Raw genomic sequence first — 25385 nt, 5'->3', positions numbered from 1 at the left:
CTCAGAGTTTGGGGCTCATGCATAGTTTCTTTTCCCCGAGCTTTCCCAGGAAGTTTTAATGTGCAGCCAGGGCTGAGAACCACTGCCCTACCTTTCTGTTGCATGAACATCACATAAAGTAGATGAGGTGAGCCTGGAGGAGGCAGCTCTTTGGAAGGAGCAAACGCAGATCAGTGCTGGGCAGGAGCCATCTAGGGAGCTGACAGTGTTTGGTATTTATAATGAATTCATGAGATCTAGAGAGCCGGAAGGGCAGGCAAATGCTTCCCCATCAGCCTGAAGAAGGATGTGGCTAGTAGGGCACATCTCTTCCCTGGTAGGGGATATAAACACCCACTTGTCAGGGGAATCCACTGTCCTTGGTCTGGTCCTGACTAGCCCTCAGGTCCAAGGTTTTGTTTCCAGACTGTCTAGTGTGGCTGGATTAACCAGGGGTTAATCTCAAGTCCTCTCCTTAACTTGTGCAGGGAAATACTCACAGTCCAGCAGAGAATGGCAAATCCAAACCAGGCAACCCCCCAGGCATGTCTGTTCATCGGTCCAGAGATGAGTTCGTAGCAGCCCTGGAGGGGCAGGTGATCCCACATGGGTGTGAGAGGAACCAGAGAGAAAGATGTAAGAGATGGGGGAAAAGCAGATATCTATTTGTATCAATACTCTTCCAAAGTCTAATTTAACATAACCAGGCTATTTCAACATCCCCGTGGACATCCAGGTATTAACAGGGCTCTGCCGAGGGGATAGAAATAATTCTGTTCAACAGCTACTCTATATCACATTATTTTGTGTCTTTATCACTCAGTCTAACAAAGGTGCTGCTATTTTAGTCTGACATTTTTAAAAAAAATTTTTTTTTTAACGTTTATTTATGTTTGAGACAGAGAGAGACGGAGCATGAACAGGGGAGGGGCAGAGAGAGAGGGAGATACAGAATCTGAAATGGGCTCCAGGCTCTGAGCTGTCAGCACAGAGCCCGACGCGGGGCTCGAATTCACGGACCGTGAGATCATGACCTGAGCCAAAGTCGGACGCTTAAACCGACTGAGCCACCCAGGCACCCCTGTTTATTCTTAAAGAAAACTGCTTCTAATCTATGAAAATCAGAGTTGTTTTTTTTTAAGCATTGAAAGAAGTCCTGTTTCATGCTTTCATTTGACACTATGTTTCAACATATCTTTATTGGATTCTAGTGAGGGCTTGAAAAAGCCATGTGTGCGTGCAAATGATTCATTTTTTATTAATCAAATCATTCATTCATGCATGCCATAATCCAGAAAGTTTGTATATTTGGCACACTCTGTTCCATCACCATGCGAAGTTGCAGGAGTAATACACACACGTGGGGCTAGGGCTGCCCTCTGAGTGACCCATGCTAAAGCCCTGGGAGAAGTCTAGGAAATGCAATCGCCAGATGATTCCGTGGACTTTCATGTCCAGAGTGAAATGCTCTCCAAAGGCTGACCTTGAAGTTTAGGCCCTGCCCAGTGGCTATAGGTGACCGTTTAACGTTCCATCTTTTCGGACCCTGCTCCAGTCCCTTGTTAACCCACTTACGCACCCTGCCTTTGCTAAGTACCTCTATTTTCTCCATTTACTCTTCTCTATATTACAGACGTCTGCATTCAACTACATGCTCAAGTAAAAAAATTGAATTATCTTTAACTGTTCTTCTCTTATCCAACATCAAATACGCAGGCAAAACCTTTTGGGTCTACTTTATTTTATTTTATTTTATTTTTTTTAAGATTTTATTTTTAAGCAATCTCTACACCCAACATGGGGCTCAAACCTACAACCCTGAGATCAAGAGTAGCATACTCTTCCAACTGAGCCAGCCTGGGTCTACTCTTAAAATATATCTCAGGGACACCTGGGTGGCTCAGTCAGTTAAGTGTCTGACTCTTTGCCTCGGGTCATGATCTCACGATTTGTGGGTGTGAGCCCCGTGTTGGGCTTTGCACTGGAAGCATGGAGTCTGCTTGGGATTCTCTCTCTCTCTCTCTCTCTCTCTCTCTCTCTCTCTCTCTTCATCTCTCTCTCTGCCCCTCCCCCACTGGTTTCCCCCCTCTCAAAATACATAATACATAAACTTTAAAAACTATATCTCAAATTCAAACACTTACTAACTCCTGCTGACACTTTGGTCCACTATGGTCTCACACCAGAATTACTACAATGGCCTCTTAATTGGTCTCCCTGAGGCCTGAGCCTACTGTTGGCATCCTACTTACCTTTATATAGTGCCAGAGGGATGCTTATAAAACATAAATCAGATAACTTCAAATCCCTGCTCCAAAGAAATGGCTCTCCGCCACCCTTAAAATGAAATTCTGAGTCCTCGCAATGGCCTGCGGGATACTCTCTGATGCGGCTCTGCCTCTATGACCCCAGCTTCCTCTACCAGAAGCTGTTTCCCTGCAAAGCTAATGAGCTTAAGCTTCAGGGCTGCTTACTTGCAAGACCATTTCAAGGCCCTGCACCTAATTTTGTATGCGTATTTTCAGTTTTTTTTTTCCTAAGGGGGATCCTTCCCTGCAGATTCAAGCCCTACAAATCCTAGATCATCCTTGCCTTCTACTCCTCCACTCATTCTGGCCTTGCCATGCTGATGTCCTTGGTGTTCCTCTAAAATGCTAACAGGGGTGCCTGGGTGGCTCAGTAGGTTAAGTCTCTGACTTCAGTTCACCTCATGATCTCACAGTTATGGGTTTGAGCCCTGCGTCGGGCTCTGTGCTGACACCTCAGAGCCTGAAGCCTGCTTAAGATTCTGTGTCTCTCCTTCTCTCTCTGCCACTCCACTGTTTGTGCTCGCTCTCTCTCTTTCCAAAATGAATAAACTAAAAAAATTTAAAAAGCTAAGAATGCTCCCACTTCAGAGCCTTTGCACTTGCTGCTTCTTTTCCTTAGAACTCTCTTCCCCAATCTTCTTTAAGTCAAGGTCTCATTTCCTCACTTAATTCAGAACTCTATGCAGATACTATCTCAACAAAGCCTTTCCTGACCACCATAGAGAAAAAAAACCCTATCATTCCTTATATACCTACCCTGCTTTATTTCTGTCTATGGCATTTATCACTACCTGGAACGTATCATGTATTTACTTGGTAACTTGTTTGGTGCCTCCCATACTACAGTGTAAGCTCTGGAGGGCAGGGATCTTATTGTGCTCATTGTTGAATCTCTAGAACCCAGCACAAGTGCCTGGCACAAAATAGGCACCCAATAAACATTGATAGAATGAATGGAACATGATACGAAGAGATGATTATGACAATATCATTCGTGACACAATAGTTCACAAACACTCCTGTATCCATTACTCACTGATCCTCCTGACATTCCTGGACATTTTGTCCTAACATGTACAAAAGCCCACTTATGTCAGGTGCCAGGCACTGGGCTGGACATTCAGCAGTGACAAGACAGACATGGGTATTGTTCTCATGGAACTCACAGACAAAAGCCCCAGGTTTTTCACCTCTTCTTATTTAGTGCCTTTTCATGATGCCTTTTTATCATTGTAGTGGTGCTTACTTTGGTCTTCCTTAGTTCTGTGATAATGTTCTTGAGGTATAGTGATTAGATAGCGCGTAGCGTTTCTAGGGCAGTTGGAGCATGAGTAAGAATACATATACCTGCATCTTACATGCTATGTGAAATTCTGGTTTACTTATTTATTTTTTTAAGTTTATTTTGAGAGAGAGAGAGAGAGAGGGAAGAAAGAGCGAGAGAGGGAGAGAGAAAAAGGGCAGAAAGAGAATCCCAAGCAGGCTCTGTGCTGTCATCGCAGAGCACGACATGGGGTTCAAACTCACGAACTGCGAGATCATGACCTGAGCTGAGATCAAGAGTCAGACACTGAACCGACTGAGCCCCCCAGGTGCCCTGGTTGATTTCTATTATCACCACACTTATGATGACATCCCTAATTTTGTTAGCCTTCATTTATGCAGATTTCGAAAAGCCACAATATGGATATGAAAAAGAGTCATTTATCTCTTCAACCAACCACCCACCAAACATTCCCCAATGCCTGCATTGTGCCAGGCAGCCTGTGGGGCACTGGAGACACAGAATGGAGTAATGCATGGTCCTCAAGGGGACTCAGAAAAAAGGAACCTTGTGAAAAAATACTTACGATATGTCATATGTCAACTGCAATGACAGAAGTACAGTGTATGAAGTACTGGGTGGCATATTTTCCTTTGTGGAAAGGGATTGCTATAGGAGAATTAGCAGGACTTATAACGTGGAAAGGATTGTGGTGTGTGGGAATCTGGAGGACCAGGAGGGGGAGAAGTGGAAAGGATTAGAATATAAGAACTTTGTCGAGAGTGAAGAATGAGTGAGATTGAGAAAGTAGGAGCACGGGGAGTTAGAGACAGAAGGAAGTTAGAGACGGGGACAGAGAGAAGAATTTCAGGTCCAGGAATTTGGCAGGAGAGTAGGGTTGCGTGATGATGAGTTTGTAGCTGTGGTGTAGCTGGTGGGTGGGTAAGGCGATGGAAATGTTAAGGACAGGTGAGGCCAAGGAACCGAAAGGGAGAATGTGAGAAGGGTTGTCAAAACTCGAGTGAAGGTCCCTCCCTACTAGAACATCACATGTCCTAGGGAGATAAACTGATTATCTGAGGGCAAATACCCCTTTCTGTCTCTCTCACAGAGATGATATAATTTCTATGTAATTACAGTCCAATCAAGATATGTTTGTGAGGGTCAGTGCCAAGGTTGAAATATGGAAAGCATTTTATTACTCCTGAGAGTGAAAATTATATTGCATATTGCGATTATAAGGAATAAATTGAATCTTTAGAGCAGTCTGAATGTACCTGATTAAAATGACACTAAAACAATGCTGCTCAAAAGCTAAATAAGGGTTGCTTTGAAGGACTCTGCAAAATAATCTACATCACTCCTACGTCCTTTTCCGGATTAATGCATCCAATCCCAGTCCAGGCACCCTTCCAGATGTGGGATGATGATCAGCTGTACAGTGTCCTTCATTCTAAATGTGCACATTGCATTATTTACTGCCAGACTAAGGAGTCTGACATTTCTCAAATTATTTAACAAACTGGCACACAACCAACTTTCCTCAAAATGGTAACTCGCAAAGCAGTATAAACCTTTCAGAGGCTGGCTACAATGATATGAGGATTCGCGTTGGGCTATTTGGGAATATTTCCAAATTCTTTCTTGGCTTACAGTCTAGGCTCCGGAACTAGACTGCTGGGGTATGAATCCTGATTCAACCATTTACTAGCTGAGTGACCTTGGGCTAGGTACTTCTTATATCTCTACATCTTAGTTCCTCATCCCTAAAGTAAGAATCATAATGGTGCCTACTTTTTTTTAACGTTTTTATTTCTTTTTGAGAGACAGAGAGAGAGTGTGCATGTGCGAGAGTGAGCAGGGGAGGGGCAGAGAGAGAGGGAGACACAGAATCTGAAGCAGGCTGCAGGCTCTGAGCTGTCAGCACAGAGCCTGATGTGGGGCTTGAACCCATGGACTGTAACATCACGATCTGAGCCAAAGTCAGACGCTCAACGAACTGAGCCACCCAGGTGCCCCCTACCTTTGATCTTTAAACAAGTTAATATACATATGGTACTTGGAACAGTGTCTGGCTTTAGTAAGTACTCAATAAATATTAGTTTTCAGGATCATTATATCATTCTCATCAGGCTGGAAACACTTACTCAAAAACCATCTGTAACCAAATCACCAATCTAATATTTTATTAAGACTATCCTAGGGGAACTTAGGTGGCTTAGTTGGTTAAGCCACTGACTCTTGATTTTGGCTTAGGTCATGATCTCATGGTTCATGAGATTGAGCCCCATGTTGGGCTTCAAGCTGACAGGGTGGAGCCTGCTTGGGATTCTCTCTCTCTCTCTCTCTCTCTCTCTCTCTCTCTCTCTCTCTCCCCCTCCCCCACTCACATGCTAGCTTTCTCTCTCTCTCTCTCAAAATAAAAAAATAAACACGAAGAAAAGTATTATCCTATATTATCACTGAATAAGGAATGTGGTTATATAATTACTGCATTTACCATCAGCAATTGCCATTGCATTGGAAATTAGCAAAGCATTCTCTCTTTATACACCCCTTCCAATTTACATTTTGCAAAAATAGAGCAAATCTTTGCTTAATGTAAATAGTTTTTGAAATACCAGTTCTAGGGGTCCCTAGGTGGCTCAGTTGATTAAGCATCTGACTTTGGCTCAGGTCATGATCTCTTGGTTCATGGGTTTGAGCCCCGCCTTGGGCTCTGTGCTAACAGCTCAGAGCTGGGAGCCTGCTTCAGATTCTGTGTCTCCCTCTCTCTTGTCCCTCCTCTGCTCATGCTCTCTCTCACTCTCTCTTTCTCTCTCTCTCAAAAATAAATGTTAAAAAAAATCGAAACACCAATTCTGTACATTGTGCAAATAGTTTGCATTTAAAAAAGTTGGACTTTGTTATTGCAATTCTCATGTTCTGTCAATTCTTTTAATATGCAGATTTTCCCAGATCACCCTGCTAATCTTAGCATCCATATTTTACTACCAGAGAAGGAAATAGTTGACAAAAGGTTTAGGAAAAAGGATGCAGAATTCTTTATGAGAGACTATTACCTACAGTTAAGCAGTATTTCCCTCATGAAGAGCAGGAAACCTGGCCGGTCTGGGGTGGCGAGGACTCACCTGCTTGTGGTAGTAACCAGGCACTCCTAGCTTGCAGGCCTCCAGGTTGAGAGGTTTTTTAAGACTGTCCATCACACAGCACTGACGAGGCCAGGGATAGTCGGCATCATTATTTTCGGTCCGGAAGGCAGACGTATATTTCTGCCAGTCTGATGGACCATTTACACCACAGCAATTGTCCTGTCAGTGGAAGAGAGATACAAAATTCTCTTTCATGGTCCTTGCTAGAGCCATCAATGTAGCAACTGAGATTTTATGGACAAAGAAGATACGGAAAGTATACCATATCTTGCGTTTACTAAAATTCCCCAAACAGGGGCGTCTGGGTGGCTCAGTCGGTTGAGCATCTGACTTCAGCTCAGGTCATGATCTCATGGTCTGTGAGTTCGAACCCCGCATCGGGCTCTGTGCCAATAGCTCAGAGCCTGGAGCCTGTTTCGGATTCTATGTCTCTCCCTCTCTCTCTGACCCTCCCCCGTTCATGCTCTGTCTCTCTCTGTCTCAAAAAAATAAATAAATGTTAAAAAAAATTAAGAAAAAAAACAAAATAAAAATAAAATAAAATTCCCCAAACAAGAGCTGAGGGTATTAATAACTTACATTTTAGAGGTTGGAAAATACTTCAACATTTGTTACTTTACTAGCTATTGATGAGCTCCATGGCCTTTGATGAGTTCAACTCCCTATGCCTCATTTTCCTTAACTGTAAAACATGGCCTAGTTTCCTTAACACAGCCCATGGTCCTCAGAGTTTCAGTGAGGATTAGTTAATGCACCTAATCTGTTTTGTACAACGCCTGGTCCATAGTAAACCCTTGCTAAATGTTAATTATTATTAATATGAATATCTTGATACAGCAGTGTGAGAGAGCTATAATTAGTCTCACGACATATGAGCAAATCAAAAATCAGAAAATTAAAACTTCTAGTGGTGAAGAAATTAGGAATAATTCTTATTTTACATTTCTATATTTTTAACATTTTCTAAAGTAATTATGTATGACTTTAATAATGGGAAAAAAAATAACCAAAACCTGGTGGCACACAGCTATGTCTCTACATAGGAAATGAAGATCAGTGAACACTTAGCTAATGTCCTCACAATCTGGATAGAGTTGAGGTTAAGGGAGGAAACATACTTCACATCATTTTCCTTCCTTTTTCTAAATTCTGTTCAAATGTTTCAAGGGAGGAACTTAAAACTACAGGCCCCTCTCAACGTTTAGAATAAATACTTCGCAACAAACTTGATGATAAATCAGCTGTCTTTAAAGCATGTCCTATTTTGCTACTGGATTATGGAAAATCTCTCACCAAGGGAAATAAGTATCCTGCATTTTGACCTGAGACTTTTGGGGAAGAATGGTTAAGTTTGAGCCAGGATTATCTTAGACTGGGCTTTTAAAAGTTGGTAAGAAGGTTTTTCAAAATATGTGGGCATTCCCATTTCCATTCAAAGGGCTTAGTTCTTGTTAAAAGAGTGGAAAAAGTACGTGACCTATGGTCAGAAGAGTGATAGAAAGTAAAAAAAGTGGCCAATGAGTTGGAGTTTCTAATGGGGTAAAAAGAATTATTGGAATAGGAATATTCAGATAAATGAAGGAAATGATAGAAGATAGAGGGTAAAGAGACATTAAAGAAGGCACAGAGGCTATATGGGAGTTTGCTGATGACGTACTGTGAGCAGGTAGAGGGGAGGGGAGAGAGGGGGCAGTGTGAGAGTTGGGTCAGATTCGGGTTTATGTAGGGATAAAAGTTTACAAAGGCAGTAGGGGTGATTATGGATATTCTGAAAGACTTGGATTTTTGATGATATTTAAGATAAACTTGCATATAAGGTATGATGGCCAGTTAGAGAAAAGTGGGCATTCAAATCAATTCATACCCCATGGTCCTTAGGAGGACTAGCCCATAGGTACTAAATAAGCAAAATAGGGAATGATTGCCACTTGAGTTCAGTGTGGTGTGGAGAAGGAAACTTTTTCTTTTAATGTAGGTGATGCCTGAGTTCTAAGAGGCAGCATGTGCCTCTAGATTTCTTAACAATGTCATTATCCCTAAATGGAAGTTAATCAACATCATGGATTGAGAATAAAATAGAGATCTTGGGGTCCCACTGAGTGATGTGCACACAAGAGGCATAGATGAGAGGAATAAATGAATTTGCCTATGTCCAGTCTCTTTTTGAAGGAAACGGCCTAGAGACTGTGGTCCCCACACTTTGACTTCACTTCCAACCACATCTTCACACCTGGATACTGGAGTCTCCCCAAGACTGCAGGCATTACCTGGAGCATGAGTCTGTCCCAGGTCTTGGTGACTCCATTGTTTTTCCATTGGTCGTCATTGTTTGGAGGGCTATTATTTTGGTACCTCTCCAGCATCTGCTTCAGGAAGAGGTTGGGCGTGAACTATGGTAGGAGGAGGCAACACAAGAAGAAGAGTTAGCACACTCATCCCCAAGGAAGCAAAATGATTTGCTCTGCCTGTTGCTGGGGGCACTGAACATTATCTTCTGGAGTAAAACTGCTGGAGTAAAACTGTGCTCAGAGGCACCAAGAAGGGTGGTGTATGTGGGAGGTTGCTTTGCATGTCTGAAGTCCTTATGAGGGGGAATTTAAAGTCTACCATCCTCAAAGAAATCCCAGTGAGACTAGGGCAGGGGGCAGGCATCGTAGGGTGGCTTGAACTGGGAAATGGAGAAAAGGAGAGATGAGGGATGCTGAATTGAGAGGAAGTCTTAGATGCTGTGGATTATTGCCCATCCTGTTGGAGGGCTAGAGGCTACTGCAGTGTGGGGAAGAGCACAACAGTACAAGCTTGGGTCCTGGAGTCGCTCTGCCTGGACTCAGGATTCTTCTCCTTCCCTTACCAGTTGTGTAACCTTGGGCGAGTTACTTCACCTTTTTAAGTCTCATTTTTTTTTTTTAATCTATAAAATGAGTACAGTGATAATACCTACTTCATAGAGTTCTTATGAGGATTAAGTAGTTATATATTTAAATTTTTTTAATGTTTATTTTTGAGACAGAGAGAGACAGAGTGAGAGCCGGGGAAGGGCAGAGAGAGAGGAAGACACAGAATCCAAAGCAGGCTCCAGGCTCTGAGCTGTCAGCACAGAGCCCGACGCGGGGCTCGAACTCACACACCGTGAGATCATGACCTTGAGGCAAAGTCGGATGCTTAGCCGACTGAGCCACCCAGGTGCCCCAAGTAGTTATGTATTTAATATTAATGCACATATTGGAGTGCCTGGTACAGTGTAAGGGCTTAATACGTGTCAGCTCTTATATTGTTATGATGATAACAATGATTCATGTGATCATTTTTGCTCTGTGCTTTTTGTGATTGTACTCACAAAGTCTCGTTGTGTTGCTGCTGTGATACAAGATGCCACTTCAAAGCCATATACGATAAACATCAGAATGAAATACTGGAAGGGAAACAAATTAAAAAAAAAGCATTACATGTATCTCCAAAGAGAGAATTAAAAAAAATTGTTATATTCTTTCAGCATATTCATCAAAGTGTAACCATCTAATCAATAATGAAATTATTCAACAAACCTTCATTGATCAGCTGCTTGGAGCAAGTCTGGGTGCTAGGTGCTAGGTGCTAATCAGCTCAATTCTCTCCTTATCCCCAGACAACAAATGGCTATTGAATACAGAGCTTTCTCACTCCAGTATATTCTATATTTCTACTTTAACTGAGAAAAACAAATACAAGAGAATGAACTGGGGTGTGCGTGCCTGTGTGTGTTCAATGGCTGGCAAAAGAGTTTTGGTGGATTGGACACTATATACAGCTTCAAAAATCCCCTCATTAAGATAAATTTTCTTTACTGTTTACTGGAAATTTAGAATTACAAAGGTCAGAAAAAGATGACCGGATCGTGTTTAATATCCATTGTCCCTCTTGACAAGGGTCCTGAGAGGAGCAGGCAGCCTCCAGGTACACAGCTCTTCACCGGCATTCTTCTCTCAACCCCCACCCTTCCAGTTATGGGCCAGGCGAGTGGAACAGACCTTGCTGTGTGGTGTTGCTCTCATGTGTGTGTGTCCACACTCACATGCATGCATGCACGTGTTCACGTGATGCCTCCCCACCATGCAGCCCCTGTTTGTGACTGGAAAATATCTGAACAGAAAGTTGCCTCTGAATCAGGGATGGGAACTATTTGTGAGGGTCTGTCTTTGCTTTCCTCAGCCTTGCACATTCACTGTTGGTCCCCTGCTGCAGTGTCCGTCGGGGAGGGCAAGGAAAACGGTCCTCTCTCCCTGGGCAGGGGCAGCTGGGCAGCTCTCTGAGCAGGACCCTCTGCTGCCTTAATTACTCAGCTTGGATAAAGGCTCTGGCTGGAGCAGGAGCACCTTCAGAGGCCTCAAAACATTCGCTGCCTTGTTCTTTGTCAGAGCTTCGTGTTATGGGTGCCTGGCTGGCTCAGTCCATAGAGCATGTGACTCTTGATCTCGGGGTTGTGAGTTTGAGCCCCACGTTGGGTGTAGAAATTACTTAAAAGTAAAATCTCTGAAAGAAAAAAAAGAGCTTGATGACTCTTCTTGGAGATGCTCAGAAACCCCTTAGAGACACTCCAGACAGGAGGCCCAGGGTTCAGGTGTTTTCTCCGTCAGCCCCTTGGAAGGGGCACTGCTCCTTTTCTCTGCAGGGCACGGTGAACAATGTTTCCTTCTGGCTGTGTCAGGAATACATGGAGGGCCCAAAGTGAGACCAGGATGCAGGTGAAGCTGGTCTCTGAGGACACCTGCCCCTCCTCTCCCTTTCCCTGCATTGTTGTCCCCACCCAAAAAAGTGGGTGCTTTTGCCCTGGAACTTAACTCACACTAAAGGAATCAGAGAATGTAAAAGTTCTGCATTCCCTGGGTGCCAGGACAATGTTTAGATCACAGGAAAAGTAAACCGACAAGCACTTTAAGTTGCTGGGCTTGTTCCATAAAGATGTAACTCAGGTCCTTCAGCATTTGGGTAGGAGAGTTATTTCAGGGTGGGGAGTGGGGGTGGGACCCCATCACAGTGTGAGAAACCATTGACCTGAGCATGGGGGCAGAGAATAGAGGTCTAGACCCAATACCAAAGGTTCTTAACTCAGCTGGTTGCAAATTTGCTTCCATCTACAAAGGGAGGGCATGACTGTCTGTGGCTTGGGGCAAAAGCTTCTCTGTGGGTGCACAGTGTTAGAGCCTCCACAGGCAGATGGAGCTGAAGCCGAATTCTCTAGTGCTGTGCATCAAGGTTTCCTAGGGGCCCTGAAAAGCAGAGTGAATGTATAATGTAGGAAATGCAGGTCATTATACAAAATCATCAGCCTTGGGCTCAAAAATTTCTGAAAAAGCTCATGCTTTCTCTTAAAAATTCATGCATATTTTGTATTTTATATCCTAAAATATCACTGATTAATATTAAAATAATACTTTAAACTACTTGTTGTCAAGAGAAAAACTCTAATCATCAAATTCTCACTCTGTCTCTGCTTTGGCCTATGTAGCTCCTGGCTGAACCCACTGGCTGTAGCTGGTTGGAGAAGCACAGATCTGGAAAATACTCAACAGGGTCACCATCAGGTTTCTCTCCTTTGGGTTCTCTGTACTGGAATCTTCTGGACTTGAAATAGTGGAGGGCATCTTTGCCCCCAAAATGGTCAAGCTTCGCTGCAGGGAGAGTGTTTCCTCCTTCTCTCCCCTTACCTGTCTCTCTCTGCTCCCACTTAGCCCACTAAAAGCCAAATCACTATGCTCAGGGAAGAAGAAAAGAATCCATCGAAATTGGCCCAGGAGGCAACCGTAGAGTTTTAAGCTCTCACCGCCAGAAGAATTTTCCTGTTGGACTTCATGATGCCTACAATGCCTAGAACGGACAGGCAGAAGAGGCAGATGCCAACAAACATGCCAATCCAGGCTGCCCCATAGATGTCATCATTGTCAGTGGCTTCAAGCAGCGGGTAGAGGCTATGCTGGTCGGATACAAAGAAGATGCACTCTGCAGTCAGGGCGATGCCGCACATCTGGGGGCAGAGGGCATTCTGTCAGGCTGATAGTGCAACAGCGTTGGAAAAGGGATGCAAAAGTGTGGGGAGGGGTTAGTAAGAGAGTCTAACTCCATCTCTGCATAGGCTCAAAGCAATGAAGTGAGACTCATCGCCAGAAAATCAAACTGCTCCTTCCATCCTATTACTAGGATGTATGCCTCCTCCCACCTGTCACTGTCTTACTGCTATTTGGGGGAAAGACCCAGGCAATTTCAGACCATCTAAAGTCTGTGGGGCATGAACCACTCAAACAACATCTTGTATGAACAGAACCTCCCACCCCTACTCCCACGGTCCTTCGTCCCAATTCCTGGATTATAATATTTAGACTAGTCTTTGTCTGGCACTGAGCATTAGAGCTGGAAGTGACCTTGGTGGTTATCTTTCCCACCCTCTGCATTTTATTGATGAGGGACCTTGTCCTTGAAAGCTGATAACTTGTCCAGAGTCATGGAGTCAGAGGCAGGGCCGGGCCAAGACCCAGAGATCGTGACTCTCAAGCGCTCTGTCAGCACACAGAGCCCACACAGCCTGACCTCTGAGCCACTCTCCCATCCTGGTACTGGCCTCTGTGTGATAAGGACAAGTAAATGCAAACATCTGTCCCCAACAGCCTTAACAGCACTGTTCCATGCAAATCAAATCAAGGCGAAATAGGAAAGAAACACTGAAGTGTGTGTGTGGTGGCAATATTTGCACACTGACCATGGTTGACATGGCTTCTTTTGGATTCTTGTGTTTTAAAGTTGGGAGGGAGGGGTTTGGGAGGGGGCACGGGCTAAATGGGTAGGGGGCATTAAGGAATCTATCCTGAAATCATTGTTGCACTACATTATTAACTAACTTGGATATAAATTTAAAAATTAAAAAAAAAACCATTTAAGTTGGGAGGGAAATATCCATTTTTTTTTGACATATCACATAGTTACATATGATTATTTATATAATTAAATTCTAGCTAGCCTATTTTGGTAACACATTTCCTAAAATTAGGAAGAAAAAGATAGGAAGCCAGTAAGTATATCATGGTTTTCCTTTAAACTCCCACTTTCGATTAATCCAAAAATTGTGATTACAGAAAGAACAGAATTTCCTGAAAAATACTCATTACTTACACCAACAATCACATTTCCAAAAATCAGCAGGCCCTGGAAGCAACGAGCAGTGGAGTCATCTTTGGCCATCTTCAGGATTTCCCCCAAGCTGAGGACACGAGAACATTCCAAGTGAGTAGGACCAGGTGGCAAATGTTGCTGCAGGTTTCATAACATGACTCCATCACACTATCACGCATCACCACATGACTCCATCACAGTATCACCTGCATCACCTTCTCGTGTTCCAAAGCATCCAAACTGAAGTCAGGCAATCATTTAGCAAGGGAGGGAATTTGATTACTAAGCTCAGGAATCATTGCATTTTTTTTTTTTTTACTGTAATTTTATAAAGAAGAAAAAAAAAAGTAAAGCCTGCCAGAGTCTGATCAGTAACTTTCAGTTGTTCTTTAAGGTGGAGAATATACAGACTGTGCACTTCTGAGTGATGCACTGAGGTCCTGCACGTTAACAAGGGCAGACATGGGGTGCTGAGGACTGGGCAGGGCTGAAGCACCCCCAGGTGCCCCAGCGTGGCTCTTCCTATCCTTGGTCATGGCAAACTGAAACCCCAAAGGAAAACTCATGGCCAAAGTTGGCAGCTGGTGCCCATATGGGCTATAGGCAGCTGTTAAAAATAATTACTATCAGAATATTTTGTTACCTTCAAAAATAGTTGGCAATTTAAAAAGTTCCCTGGGGGCACCTAGGGGGCTCAGTTGGTTAAGCGGCTGACTCGATCTAGGCTCAGGTCATGATCTCACTGTTTGTGATTTTGAACCCTGCATTGGGCTCTGCACTGATAGTGGGAGGAACCTGCTTGGGATTCTCTCTCTCCCTCTCCTCCTCCCCTGCTCATGTGCTCTCTCTCTCTCTCTCTCTCTCTCAAAATAAAGAAACAAACATTTAAAAAAAATCTTTAAAAAATAATGAAAAGTTCCCTGTTGCACGAGGAGTGGGAGAAGAGGGGCTGACATATAGTTCCTGCCATGTGTCACTCTACTAGGTACTTCACATGCACACATCTAATTCTCATAGCCCAATTAGGTAGAAAAGAAAAAAGGTGAGGAGGCTCATTTTGCAGATGAGGAAACTAAAGCTTTAATTTAGGTAATTAAGTTCCCTGGGGTCATGCAATGGAAAAGGTAGGCTGGAGACCTTGGTCTGTGTGACTCTGGAGCCCAAGTGCATCCCCTCAACCCACACTGGCTCCTAGAAATTATTTACAAGATTTAGTGCTTTGAATGGCACTAAAAAGAAGTGGGCCTCTCCCTCCCTCAGGATTCTCTGGAAGGAACATGAGGGTAAGTGTTTGGGTCAATTACTTTAGCTTTTGTACTTAAAATACCTCCAGAAAAGCCGTCCAGATCTCTTATTGTGTTGTTAATTAAATTAATCACTTCCTGTATTCATGCTTTAAACCAAAATGTATTAAATGATATGACTTGAGTTTTGAGGTATAAAAGATATATTAGGAAGATTGCTGTTTTCCAGGATTTTGTGCTCTCGTCGGGAAGCTAAGACAGGTTCCTAAATAATTTTATTACATCAAGGAAGACCCTAAGTGCTATGGGAGTTCCGAGTAGGGAAGACATAAGCCTTGCAGGTATGTGTGGTTTTGATAAGTAGACTAGAGATATAGGGTGTGGTGTGGGAGGAAGTGGGGGTGTGCGGCTGACATTCCAGGGAAAGGAAATGTCAGGGACCAGAGACCTAGAAGAGCAAGGTGGCGGTGAGGTGGCAAGTGAGTCAGTTTGGCTGAAGTCCCAGTTGGTACAGGGGATCAGTGGGAGGCAAGTCTTCTCAGACTTTGCTAAGATTTGACTTCCTTTGTTACTACTCTCTAATGTAAGTGTTAACAGCCTTCCAAAGAATCTTAGCTTCTCCATTTTTCCCTTCCTTGTTCACCTGGGTAGCTGTGGGAATTGAAAGGAATTAAAATTCATGAGTGTTTCTGGCCCAGAGCTGGGTGCATAGTGGGTACTCTATCAATGTTTGCTGAGTGAATAGAACCGGGCCATTGTTACAAGATCTTTATGAGTAGTTTCTGCTTAGAAATGGCATTCATTCTTTCCCGCAATTGTTCCAGTAATTGTTAAACATTAGACTGAGTGGAGCCCGAGTGCCCTGAAGGAGTTAATACACAGTCTGCCAAGGGAGATCTTTACTCATGTAACCAGACCAGTCACATTGTAAAGTTCATTACTGGTATGCACAGACATTGCTCCTGACAAGTTAAGTTACCATCTAGAGACATGAATAAATAGACAGTGGAAGGCAGAAGTTCAAACAACACAAGTATAGAGAGTAAAGGGCAAAAGTCTGGAGGCCAAGTGCAGCACCATTTCAACCAGTACAGATTATGCACCCATTTGCTGGGTAGCAGCAGCCTGTTTGTGTTGACTAGCTGGTTAGCAGCAATTCGTTCTTTCAAGGAATGTAAAGTGTGATGACAGCAACATGGGTTCAAAGCAAAAATGACTGTATGCAGTCAAATAAAGGGGGAAATAGGACTATGGATAAAAGGAAGAGAGTATGAGGCTACCGAAGAGGGACTTTATTGGTCCTTTATTGCAGAAAGGAACTGAAGATACTCTGAACAAGGGATTTGGCCCGGTGACTCATGAAGCCCCATAACGAACTTTTCCAAAGAGGAACCTGCCACACCGAGTTTTATAAAGGAGGAAGGGACAAATGAATAAAGGAGAATTGTCCATCAGAGTCAGGGTGGAAACGTGCAGACAAGAGTGGGAGAAGACAAAGAGTGGGCAGATGAGGGGTTAGTATGAGCAAAAAGAAGAATTAACAGAAGAAACCTAGACAGGCATATGGAAGGAAATGCCAGAGAGGCAGCCTGACTGTATTTATGGAAGGCAGAGATATAGTGATGGTAAAACATTCTGAAGTTGCTGACCACTACATTTTTCTCCTTTTCCCCTGTGAATTCTCTTCTTCAGGCCTCTGGGATCAGTGATACATAATAACTTAGAAAGTCACTCTCATCTTCCAAAATAACAAAATGATGATGAAAGCTGCCATTTAATGAGCACTTACAATGTTCTTAGCACATGTTAGGTATTTTATGTGCATTTCCTCTCAACAGATCCAAGAGATGGGTATTTTTTTTAAGTTTGTTTACTTATTTTTGAGAGAGATAGAGCAGGAGTGTGGGAGGAGCAGAGAGAGAGAGGGAGAGAGAGAATCCCAAGCAGGTTCCAAGCTTGGCTCAGAGCCTGATGCAGAGCTTGATCTCACGATTGTGAGATTATGACCTGAGCCAATACCAAGATTCTGATGCTTAACTGACTGAGACACCCAGGTACACCACGAGATGGGTATTTTTTTTTTTTTTTTTTTTTTACTAAAGTCTGAACTAGTTTCTTATGGCTGCTGTAACCATTTACCACAAACTTCCTGGCTTAAAACAACACAAATGTAACATCTGATGTGGAGGTCAGAAGTATGAAAATGAGGGGCACTTGGGTGGCTCAGTGGGTTGAGCCATCAACTCTTGGTTTCGGCTCAGTTAATGATCTCCCAGTTTATGGGTTTAAGGCTCTTCCACCCACCTCCCAGTGGAGCTCTGTGCTGAGCATGGAGCCTACTTGGGATATTCTCCCTCTCTCTCTCAAAAATAAAATAAATAAACTTTAAAAAAAAGTGTGAAATAAGTCTCACTGGGTTACAATCAAGTTGTCAGTAGAGCTGCCTTCCTGGAGGATCCAGGGGAGAATCTGTTTTCTTGTCATTTTGCAGATGAAGAAAGGGAGGCTTGAGAGATTACTTACTTTGCCCAACACCACATTGCTAGAAAATGCAAAAGCTCAGATTCAAACCCAGGTCTGCTTGGTTTCGAATCATCTACATAACACTGTGCAGTTTATAAAGTCCTGTCACATAGATAATACTTTCAGAATAAAAAGCAACGCCTGGCTCGCTTCCTTGGCGACCCTCAAGCAGAGAGAACAGGTCCATCTTCCTGTTCAGATGAGCCTGTCTTTGCAAAGGTCAGAATCAGTCTTCACTCACTTTTCTAGGTTCTTGTCTCCTTAGCTCCTCGACGTTGCACTAATATTTGTACATTTTCCCCAAACCCAGCGCTGCACCCACATGTTTTTCCAGAAGTTTTGTTGAGATGTATCCCAAAACTGCAGTTCTCTCACCCACCCCTTGGGACCAAAATTCTTGGAAGGAAAAGGTGCAAATGTGCAGGTTAATATGACAGTCAATATTTCATAGCCTCTCCTTGGTCATTTGTATTTTAGACTAGGTTGGTGTCTCGAAGATCTAAAACATTGTTGTATCCATCAAATAGCTGCAAATGTCAAGAGAGATGGCAATTAGGGAACCGAGTGGATGCTTCTGGTGGCTCATGGTGTAGCCTAGTGGCTGTGGTCTAGCTGTGAGCACACTGGACTTGGTGTCAGAATGCTGAAGTTCCAACCCCCAGTCTTGCCCATCCTTACTGTGTATCCCTGGGCAATGCCACTCAGTGTCTACTTCCTCATTTATAAGATGGGTAAAACACAATGTGTTTGATGGGGTTGTTGTGATCACTGACATAAAAGATGCAGAAGTGGTTGGCAAATACTAAGTCTGTTTACAAACATAAGAAATTATGATTAATAACCAGGGGCATATTTAGGAAGGGCAGGATATTGGGCTATGGCCTTGCTCTGTGGACCAGTGGCACTGTAACACCTGGAGCCTAGCCCGGAGGTTTCAAGGTGACTAGTCCCACAGCCAAGGTCTTCCAGGTTGAGGTGAAGCAGCCCCTTCTTCCTTCCCTCTGTCCCCTGCCTAGGGCCCAGCCAGCCGTAAGGACCTATAGTCCTTACCCATGTGTGCTTTTTATTTTTCATGGAAGGATGCATGGGGGGAAATAATCTCTTTGGGACAAGAAACAAGTTTCCCAGTTGTGCTTGGGTGTGGCCAGAGTCAGGTACCAAGCAGCACGTCCACGTGGGAGGGACCCTCTCTGCATTCCATCAGCATTCCTGAACAGTTAACACCGGACACTGGGTTACATTGCCCGGGCTTTGGCTAGCTCCAGGGCCTCTGCTCCAGACCAAGGCGGCACAGAGCTGACACTCAAGGTTCTCCTCTGTGCCCAGGCTGCGTTTTTCCTGATGTAGAATTTACTTAGGGAGGACTCTGTTCTGCTCCCCTTGTGCATTCTTTCTTCCTGTTATCAATGTACAAATGGTTTCCTGCACTTTATTGTAAGAGTCTCCAAAGCAGGAGAAGGCACTGGGACCCTGTTTCATTTGTCTTTCTAGGTCCAAGGTGGTGCAGTGCTTGACACATAGTAGGCACTCAATAAATTATTTTGATAGACAAAAGGCAGACAAAGTAAAATTTAGAAATGTATATACTTGAATGAATGAATGAATGAATGAATGAATGAATAAATAAATAGACAGATAAATAAATATATGAGTGAATTGTTTGCATAGACCTCTATTGCACAGTAGGTTAGAGAGTACAATGAAGTGGGGAGAACATGGGCTTTGACTCTGCTACTTAGCATTGTGAGCTTGGGCAGTTTCTTTTTTATTGTTTCCTTTTCTTTTCTTATCTTTCCTTTTCTTTTCTTAAGTTTATTTATTTTGAGAGAGAGCATGAGAGAGAGCACAAGCAGGGGAGGAACAGAGAAAGAGGGAGAGGGAGAGAATCCCAAGCACCATTAGTGCAGAGCCAAACACAGGGCTGAAACTCACGAGCTGTGAGATCATGACCCGAACGGAAATTAAGAGTCAAATGGTTAACCCTTTGAGCCACCCAGGCACCCCAGCTTTGGCAGCTTCTTAATCTTGTTGAGCTTCATCTCTAAATGGATATCGTAATAATTCACTCAAAGGGTTTGTGTGAAAATTCAGTAAGAATATATGTGAAATCTAACACAATATTAGTTACTCAACCAGTACTAATCTTCTCCTTACTTTTGCCTCAGTTTCTTGAAGCAGGTAGACCACGCTAACAGACTTGAATGGTGAAAGTACCTAAAACTAGCGATTCCATTGTGTTTTAAAACACAGAGCCACATTCCCTTTCCAAGAAAATAAGATCTTAATATGGAAAGCTAATGTATACAACCAGATCAAAATCTGGCTGAAACAAGAGTGGAGAGCTCCTCATCAGCTCGGAATTTCCAAGCCACATGGCAAGCCCCAGTGTGGCTGCAAACCACTCTTCCAGAACTATCAGAAAAGAAAGATGTAGGAAAAGTACTGAGCTGGAAGGTAGCTACCCAGGAAACTAGGAGACACTCAACAGTGAAGTTGGGAAACCCGGTCGAAATGACTCCATGACATTACACAGTCTCTGTGTCAAAGAGACTGCGCTGAGTGGAAAACTTCTAGGAAAGGTTCTTGGAAAACAGGGGACTTCCATAATAGACAGCTGGAGGAGTGTCCCGGAAGGGGTTCCTAGCACACTTGGAGGAAAGGCAACATGATTTCTATGAAAGGAAACGATCAGGCCTGGCTAATCTTTCAGAGTTCTTTAAAGGCTCTGAATGCCTGTGCACAGGGACAAACTTATGAACTTATTTAAGTTAAAAAAAAAAAAAAGAAAGAAAGAAAAACCTTGACAAATTTTCACACCAATGGCTACTAAAAAAAAAAAAAAAAAAAAAAAGAATTTTTTGCCCTTTCCAGAAAGGACAGGCATGGAGAAAGAACAAAAAGGTGAGACAGATAGGCACCTCTCTACATAAAGAACATAAACTGTGGTGTTCTCTAGGGCCTGGTGGTAGATGTGTCTCAAGTTAATAACTTCTTGAGTTTTGTTTCTGCCTGCCTGATGAAGAAGCATTGTGATAAATGCCCTGTAATGGTTAGTTTTATGTGTCAACCTGATTAGGATATGGTGCCCAGTTGTAGGGTCAAATACCAGTCTATATACTGCTGTGAAGATATTTTTATAGACATGATTAACATGTAAATCAGTAGACTTTGAGTAAAACAGATTATTCTCCACAACATGGGTGGGCCTCTTCCCATCCGTTGAGGTCCTTAAGGGCAAAGACAGGTTTCCTGAGGAAGAAGGAATTCTGCCTCAAAATTGTCTGCAGATTTCAGACTCAAGACTGCAACATCAACTTCTTTCCTGAATTTTCGGCTGCTCTACAGATTTCAGGCTTGCTAGCCCCTACAACCCCATAAGCCATTTCCTTAAACAAATATCTCTTTATGTGGCTGAAGACGTAGAGGCTTTGTAGTCAGGTCTCTCATTGTGCAAATGAGGAAACCAAGGCTCCCGGAGGGGAAGTGACTTGTTCAAGATCATGCATGTGTTGTTTGCAGAGTCAAGATTCAAGTCCAGATCTTCTGACTCAATAGCCTTTTATTGAGCTTGTCACTAATCATTCTTCTTTCTAAGGTAGGTAGACACCACCTCCCTTTACGTTTTTTTTTTTCTTTTCTTTCTTTCTTTCTTTATCTATTTTTTTTTAATTTTTTTTTTAACGTTTATTTATTTTTGAGACAGAGAGAGACAGAGCATGAACGGGGGAGGGTCAGAGAGAGGGAGACACAGAATCCGAAACAGGCTCCAGGCTCTGAGCGGTCAGCACAGAGCCTGACGCGGGGCTCGAACTCACAGACCGCGAGATCATGACTTGAGCTGAAGTTGGCCGCTTAACCGACTGAGCCACCCAGGCGCACCTCTTTATCTATTTTTTGAGAGAGAGAGAGAGAGAGAGCACAAGCAGGGGAGGGGCAGAGAGAGAGGGAGACACAGAATCTGAAGCAGGCTCCAGGCTCTGAGCTGTCAGCACAGAGCCCAATGCAGGGCTGGAACCCACGAACCGTGAGATCATGACCTGAGCTGAAGTCTGGCTCTTAACCGATTGAGCCACCCAGGTGCCCCTCCCTTTATGTTTCTTTAAAGTTGAGAGAAACCTCCAATTCCCTGCCCTTGAACCTGCTCTTTTCCCTTAAAGGTTAAGCCATAAAGGGAGGCACATAAACAAAGCTAGCAGGGAGAGAGCCTTCTACCATTCCCTCCATTCAAACTCTTCTCACTAATTACCCTAATTTCCGAAATCCCACAAGAGAGTCACTCCTTTGCTCCTGATTAGAATGCACATCCATGTAAAAGAGACACAGTGAGGCTCATGAGGCTTCAATGTCAATGCCTCATTGTGAATGATTTTATCAGATCTCTTCTGTACATTTTCAAACAGAGGGGGAAGACACATGAGAGAGAGAGAGAGACCCAAGGAGAGTAAAGCCTCAGTGGGCTAACGTAACTCATGATCTGGGGGCTTGGATCCGTCTTCTGTGGATAGAGACCGGGTCCTGAAAATATGATGTGTCTTCCCCTCCTACCTACCATTTCAGCCCCCAGTATGTATATATCAGCTGTGTCAATTATGGGGTCTATAGAAACTTTCTTGTGTTATTCCAAAGCAGATCTTCCCTCATAGATAGGTATTAGGTTTGTTTTTAAACCTAGCAGGGATAAAAAATAAGCAAATGGGGTGAGCTGAGTTTTAAAAAGTGTGATTGGTAGAGGGCAGAGAGCCAAGTAGTGACTATTTAATTTTTTAAATTATTTTTTTTTAATGTTTATTTCTGAGAGAGAGAGGGAGAGAAAGACAGAGCACGAGCAGGGGAGGGCAGAGATAGAGGCAGACACAGAATCCGAAGTAGGCTCCAGGCTCTGAGCTGTCCTCACAGAGCCCAACGCGGGGCTCAAACTCATGAACCATGAGATCATGACCTGAGCCGAAGTCAGACATTTAACCGACTGAGCCACCCACGTGCCCCTATTTAAACATTTTAAAAAAATATTTATTTAGTTTTGAGACAGAGAGAGAGAGACAGCACGAGTCAGGGAGGGGCAGAGAGGGAGACACAGAATCTGAAGCAGGTTCCAGGCTCTGAGCTGTCAGCACAGAGCCCAACATGGGGCTCAAATTCACAGATTGCAAGATCATGACCTGAGCCCAAGTCATATGCTTAAGCAACTGAGCAACTCCCAGGCCTCCTGTGACTGTCCACTTTAGAAATAATATCACCCCTGACTGAAAGTATGCAGCTCACCTCAAAGTGTTTTCCACGTTCAAGAATAGCCTCTGTGAGCCCCACCCTGTGGAAAACTGCCCAGTGGCCTGGCACCATGATGATTTACGCAAATTGCTCAACATCCCAGGAGCTCCTTTGCTCTGGAGAAGTGCAAACATTTTAAAAGGCTGGAGTTTTCTTTTTTTTTTTCTTGTGCCCTCATTCAGTTTGTTTTCTTATAAAAATTACTCATATCCATAGTGTTGATGTTTCCAGACACATTGAATAGGTCTAAAAACTATTGCTCACTAAATAAACCATTTTCAAAGTAAAAGAAATAAGACTCTCCCACCAAGCATGAGATCATTTCTTCAAGTTCATTACCTCTTTTCCTCACCCAAGTTTGTTGGACCAGAAAACACGCAAACCACACCTCAAACTCTAGCTCATGCTAGGAAAATTTGGATTAACAAAAGAAAAAAAAAACAAACAAACAGAGAAATAGGAGAGGAAGAAATAAGAAACACACTGTGCTGTTACCTTAGCCCTGACCTTGAAACCCAGAACAAGAGTAGACAGTTTTATGACTTACAGGGGAGAATAAAGGTGGGTGTGGCGATTTTAGATCAGGACAATTGCTAGTCTGCTTAAATTTAGGGTAGGATGAGTCGCTGGCAATGATGAAAAGCGGTGCTTGTGCCTATGGCTCTGACACCCATGGCTCACAGCATCGATTGGTTTTTCTTGCTTTAAAGCTCTAAACCTGCTCTACTATGGCAACTAGTAGTTGGATGTAGCTATTTTCATTCAAATTCATTCAATTAAATAAAAATGAAAAGTTCAATTATTTGGTTGCACTAGCCACATTTTAAGTGTTCAATAGCCACGTGTAGTTAGTGGCTATTGTATAGAACATTTCCATCATCACAGAGGATTCTATTGGACAGCACTGCTCTAGACTCCTGATGCTTGCCGTGGTGACTTCAGAGCCCTTGACCCACCTGAAGTCAGGAAAATAGGATAGAAACAATGGCTCAGGCATTCTCAGCCACGTGAGGACCTCAGGTGTGGGTAATGCCAGCCGGATGCCCAGCCCCAAGGCAGGAATGCTATGGAGACTCCTTGGGGGAGGTGAGGTTAGGGCAACTCTTCATGAATTTGGTCTTTGCCCCAGTAAGGGAACATCAGGGGTGTGTGCAGCCTGCATGGGCTGATCAGTGTTTGTTCTGGGTGAGATGTAGGCAGGAGAGGTCAAAAAGAAGTTCTGGGATTTCATTTGTTTTTCTTGACTAAATGGTGTATAAATTCCCCTAGGGATTTACAAGTCTATGATTCTTTCCAGGTAGTTTAAAAACAAAAAAATGGGTGAGTTGGTTTTTAAGCCTATTGTAGCAGAAAGCAAAACAAGAAAATTTTCTTCTCATCAAGAAGGGCTAATCAAAAGGAAAACCATTTCTTTACAAGGTTTGAAAACTATAAAAATATATATAAAACACATGTATAATCTAAGTTCTTTCTTCTTGTGCTTAAGCAACTCTATTCAGGTAAGAAACAATCAACATTATCTTTAATTTTAAAAAGACATTAAAGGGCGCCTGGGTGGCTCAGTCGGTTGAGCAACCGACTTTGGCTCAGGTCATGATGATCTCACGGTTTGTGAGTTCGAGCCCCGTGTCGGGCTCTGTGCTGACAGCTCAGAGCCTGGAGCCTGCTTCGGATTCTGTGTCTCCTTCTCTCTCTGCCCCTCCCCCACTCATGCTCTGTCTCTGTCTCAGAAATAAATATACATTTTTTAAAAAATAAAAAAATAAAAAGACATTAAAATTAATGATATTCAAAATGTATTAAAAGTCTTTGAAGCTACTTGTAAGTGGGGTTTTAAACCCCACTTATATAAACTATAATTTTATATATTAATATATAAAATAATATTAACATTATTTGAAACTTAATTCATTTTATGTGTAGAAATGTTGTTAGAATGAAAAATATAGTTAGGACCTATGGATCCTGTAGATCAACTAATTGGTGAAGAGTAAAAATAAATTATGTAAAAGCAACATTGTGTAGATAGAGCTAATTTGTTGACTTATTTCAATGGACACATTTATTAAACAGAACTGTCTGCAGGGAAGAAACATGAGTAAATAGCCCCACAAATCCCATTATGAGTAGGCAGGACCAAATGATTTCTGATGAGACAACCAGGGAACTTTCTGTCTACTACATTATTAAGAAAGAACATGATCCGTTTCCTTAAATTTTATTTTTGCTTCTCAGACTTCACAAGGAAATTGGGGTCCACAAACCGGGTGTCTGTCTGAAATTCTAATCAGGAGATACAGGTTTTCCCAGGATTCTTGGATTTTTCTTGGTCTTTCTATTGGGAAAATTTGAGGTTGAGATCAGGATGGGTGAATAATACTCCCAGAAGAATTTTAATCTCCTTTCTGAGAACTGGACAATATCAAATGGTTTAAGAAAGCAATTTGTACCATTTAAAGTAAAAGAGAACAAAATCGCTACAATATTCTAAATAACAAAAAATGAC

The 25385-nt window shown here is 42.9% G+C and overlaps 2 protein-coding genes across 3 annotated transcripts in view; both read right to left on the bottom strand.

Moving 5' to 3' along the window:
* UPK1B (uroplakin 1B) overlaps positions 1 to 25385 on the bottom strand; it is a 29882-nt gene that overhangs the window by 4295 nt on the left and 202 nt on the right. Inside the window, exons 2-7 of one of the 2 annotated variants that reach the window (XM_042955441.1) lie at positions 13845 to 13932; positions 12505 to 12705; positions 10042 to 10116; positions 8972 to 9094; positions 6684 to 6863; positions 480 to 528 (exon numbers count right to left, since the gene is read on the bottom strand). In XM_042955441.1, the coding sequence (XP_042811375.1) occupies positions 480 to 528; positions 6684 to 6863; positions 8972 to 9094; positions 10042 to 10116; positions 12505 to 12705; positions 13845 to 13913 (697 nt within the window). In that variant the 5' untranslated portion in view covers positions 13914 to 13932. Of the gene's footprint in view, positions 1 to 479; positions 564 to 6683; positions 6864 to 8971; positions 9095 to 10041; positions 10117 to 12504; positions 12706 to 13844; positions 13933 to 25385 lie in introns of both variants that reach the window. The other variant, XM_042955442.1, reaches the window with a different exon arrangement.
* The window catches only part of TEX55 (testis expressed 55), a 31842-nt gene continuing 31588 nt past the window's right edge, over positions 25132 to 25385 (bottom strand). Inside the window, exon 5 of the mRNA XM_042955430.1 lies at positions 25132 to 25291. Coding sequence (XP_042811364.1) covers positions 25163 to 25291 — 129 coding nt within the window. The 3' untranslated portion in view covers positions 25132 to 25162. The remainder of the gene's footprint in view (positions 25292 to 25385) is intronic.

The sequence above is a fragment of the Panthera leo genome, chromosome C2 (assembly GCF_018350215.1).
Source record: "Panthera leo isolate Ple1 chromosome C2, P.leo_Ple1_pat1.1, whole genome shotgun sequence".
NCBI lineage: Eukaryota > Metazoa > Chordata > Mammalia > Carnivora > Felidae > Panthera > Panthera leo.
Note: the sequence above shows the minus strand (reverse complement) of the source record. Positions and strands in the feature narration are given on the sequence as shown.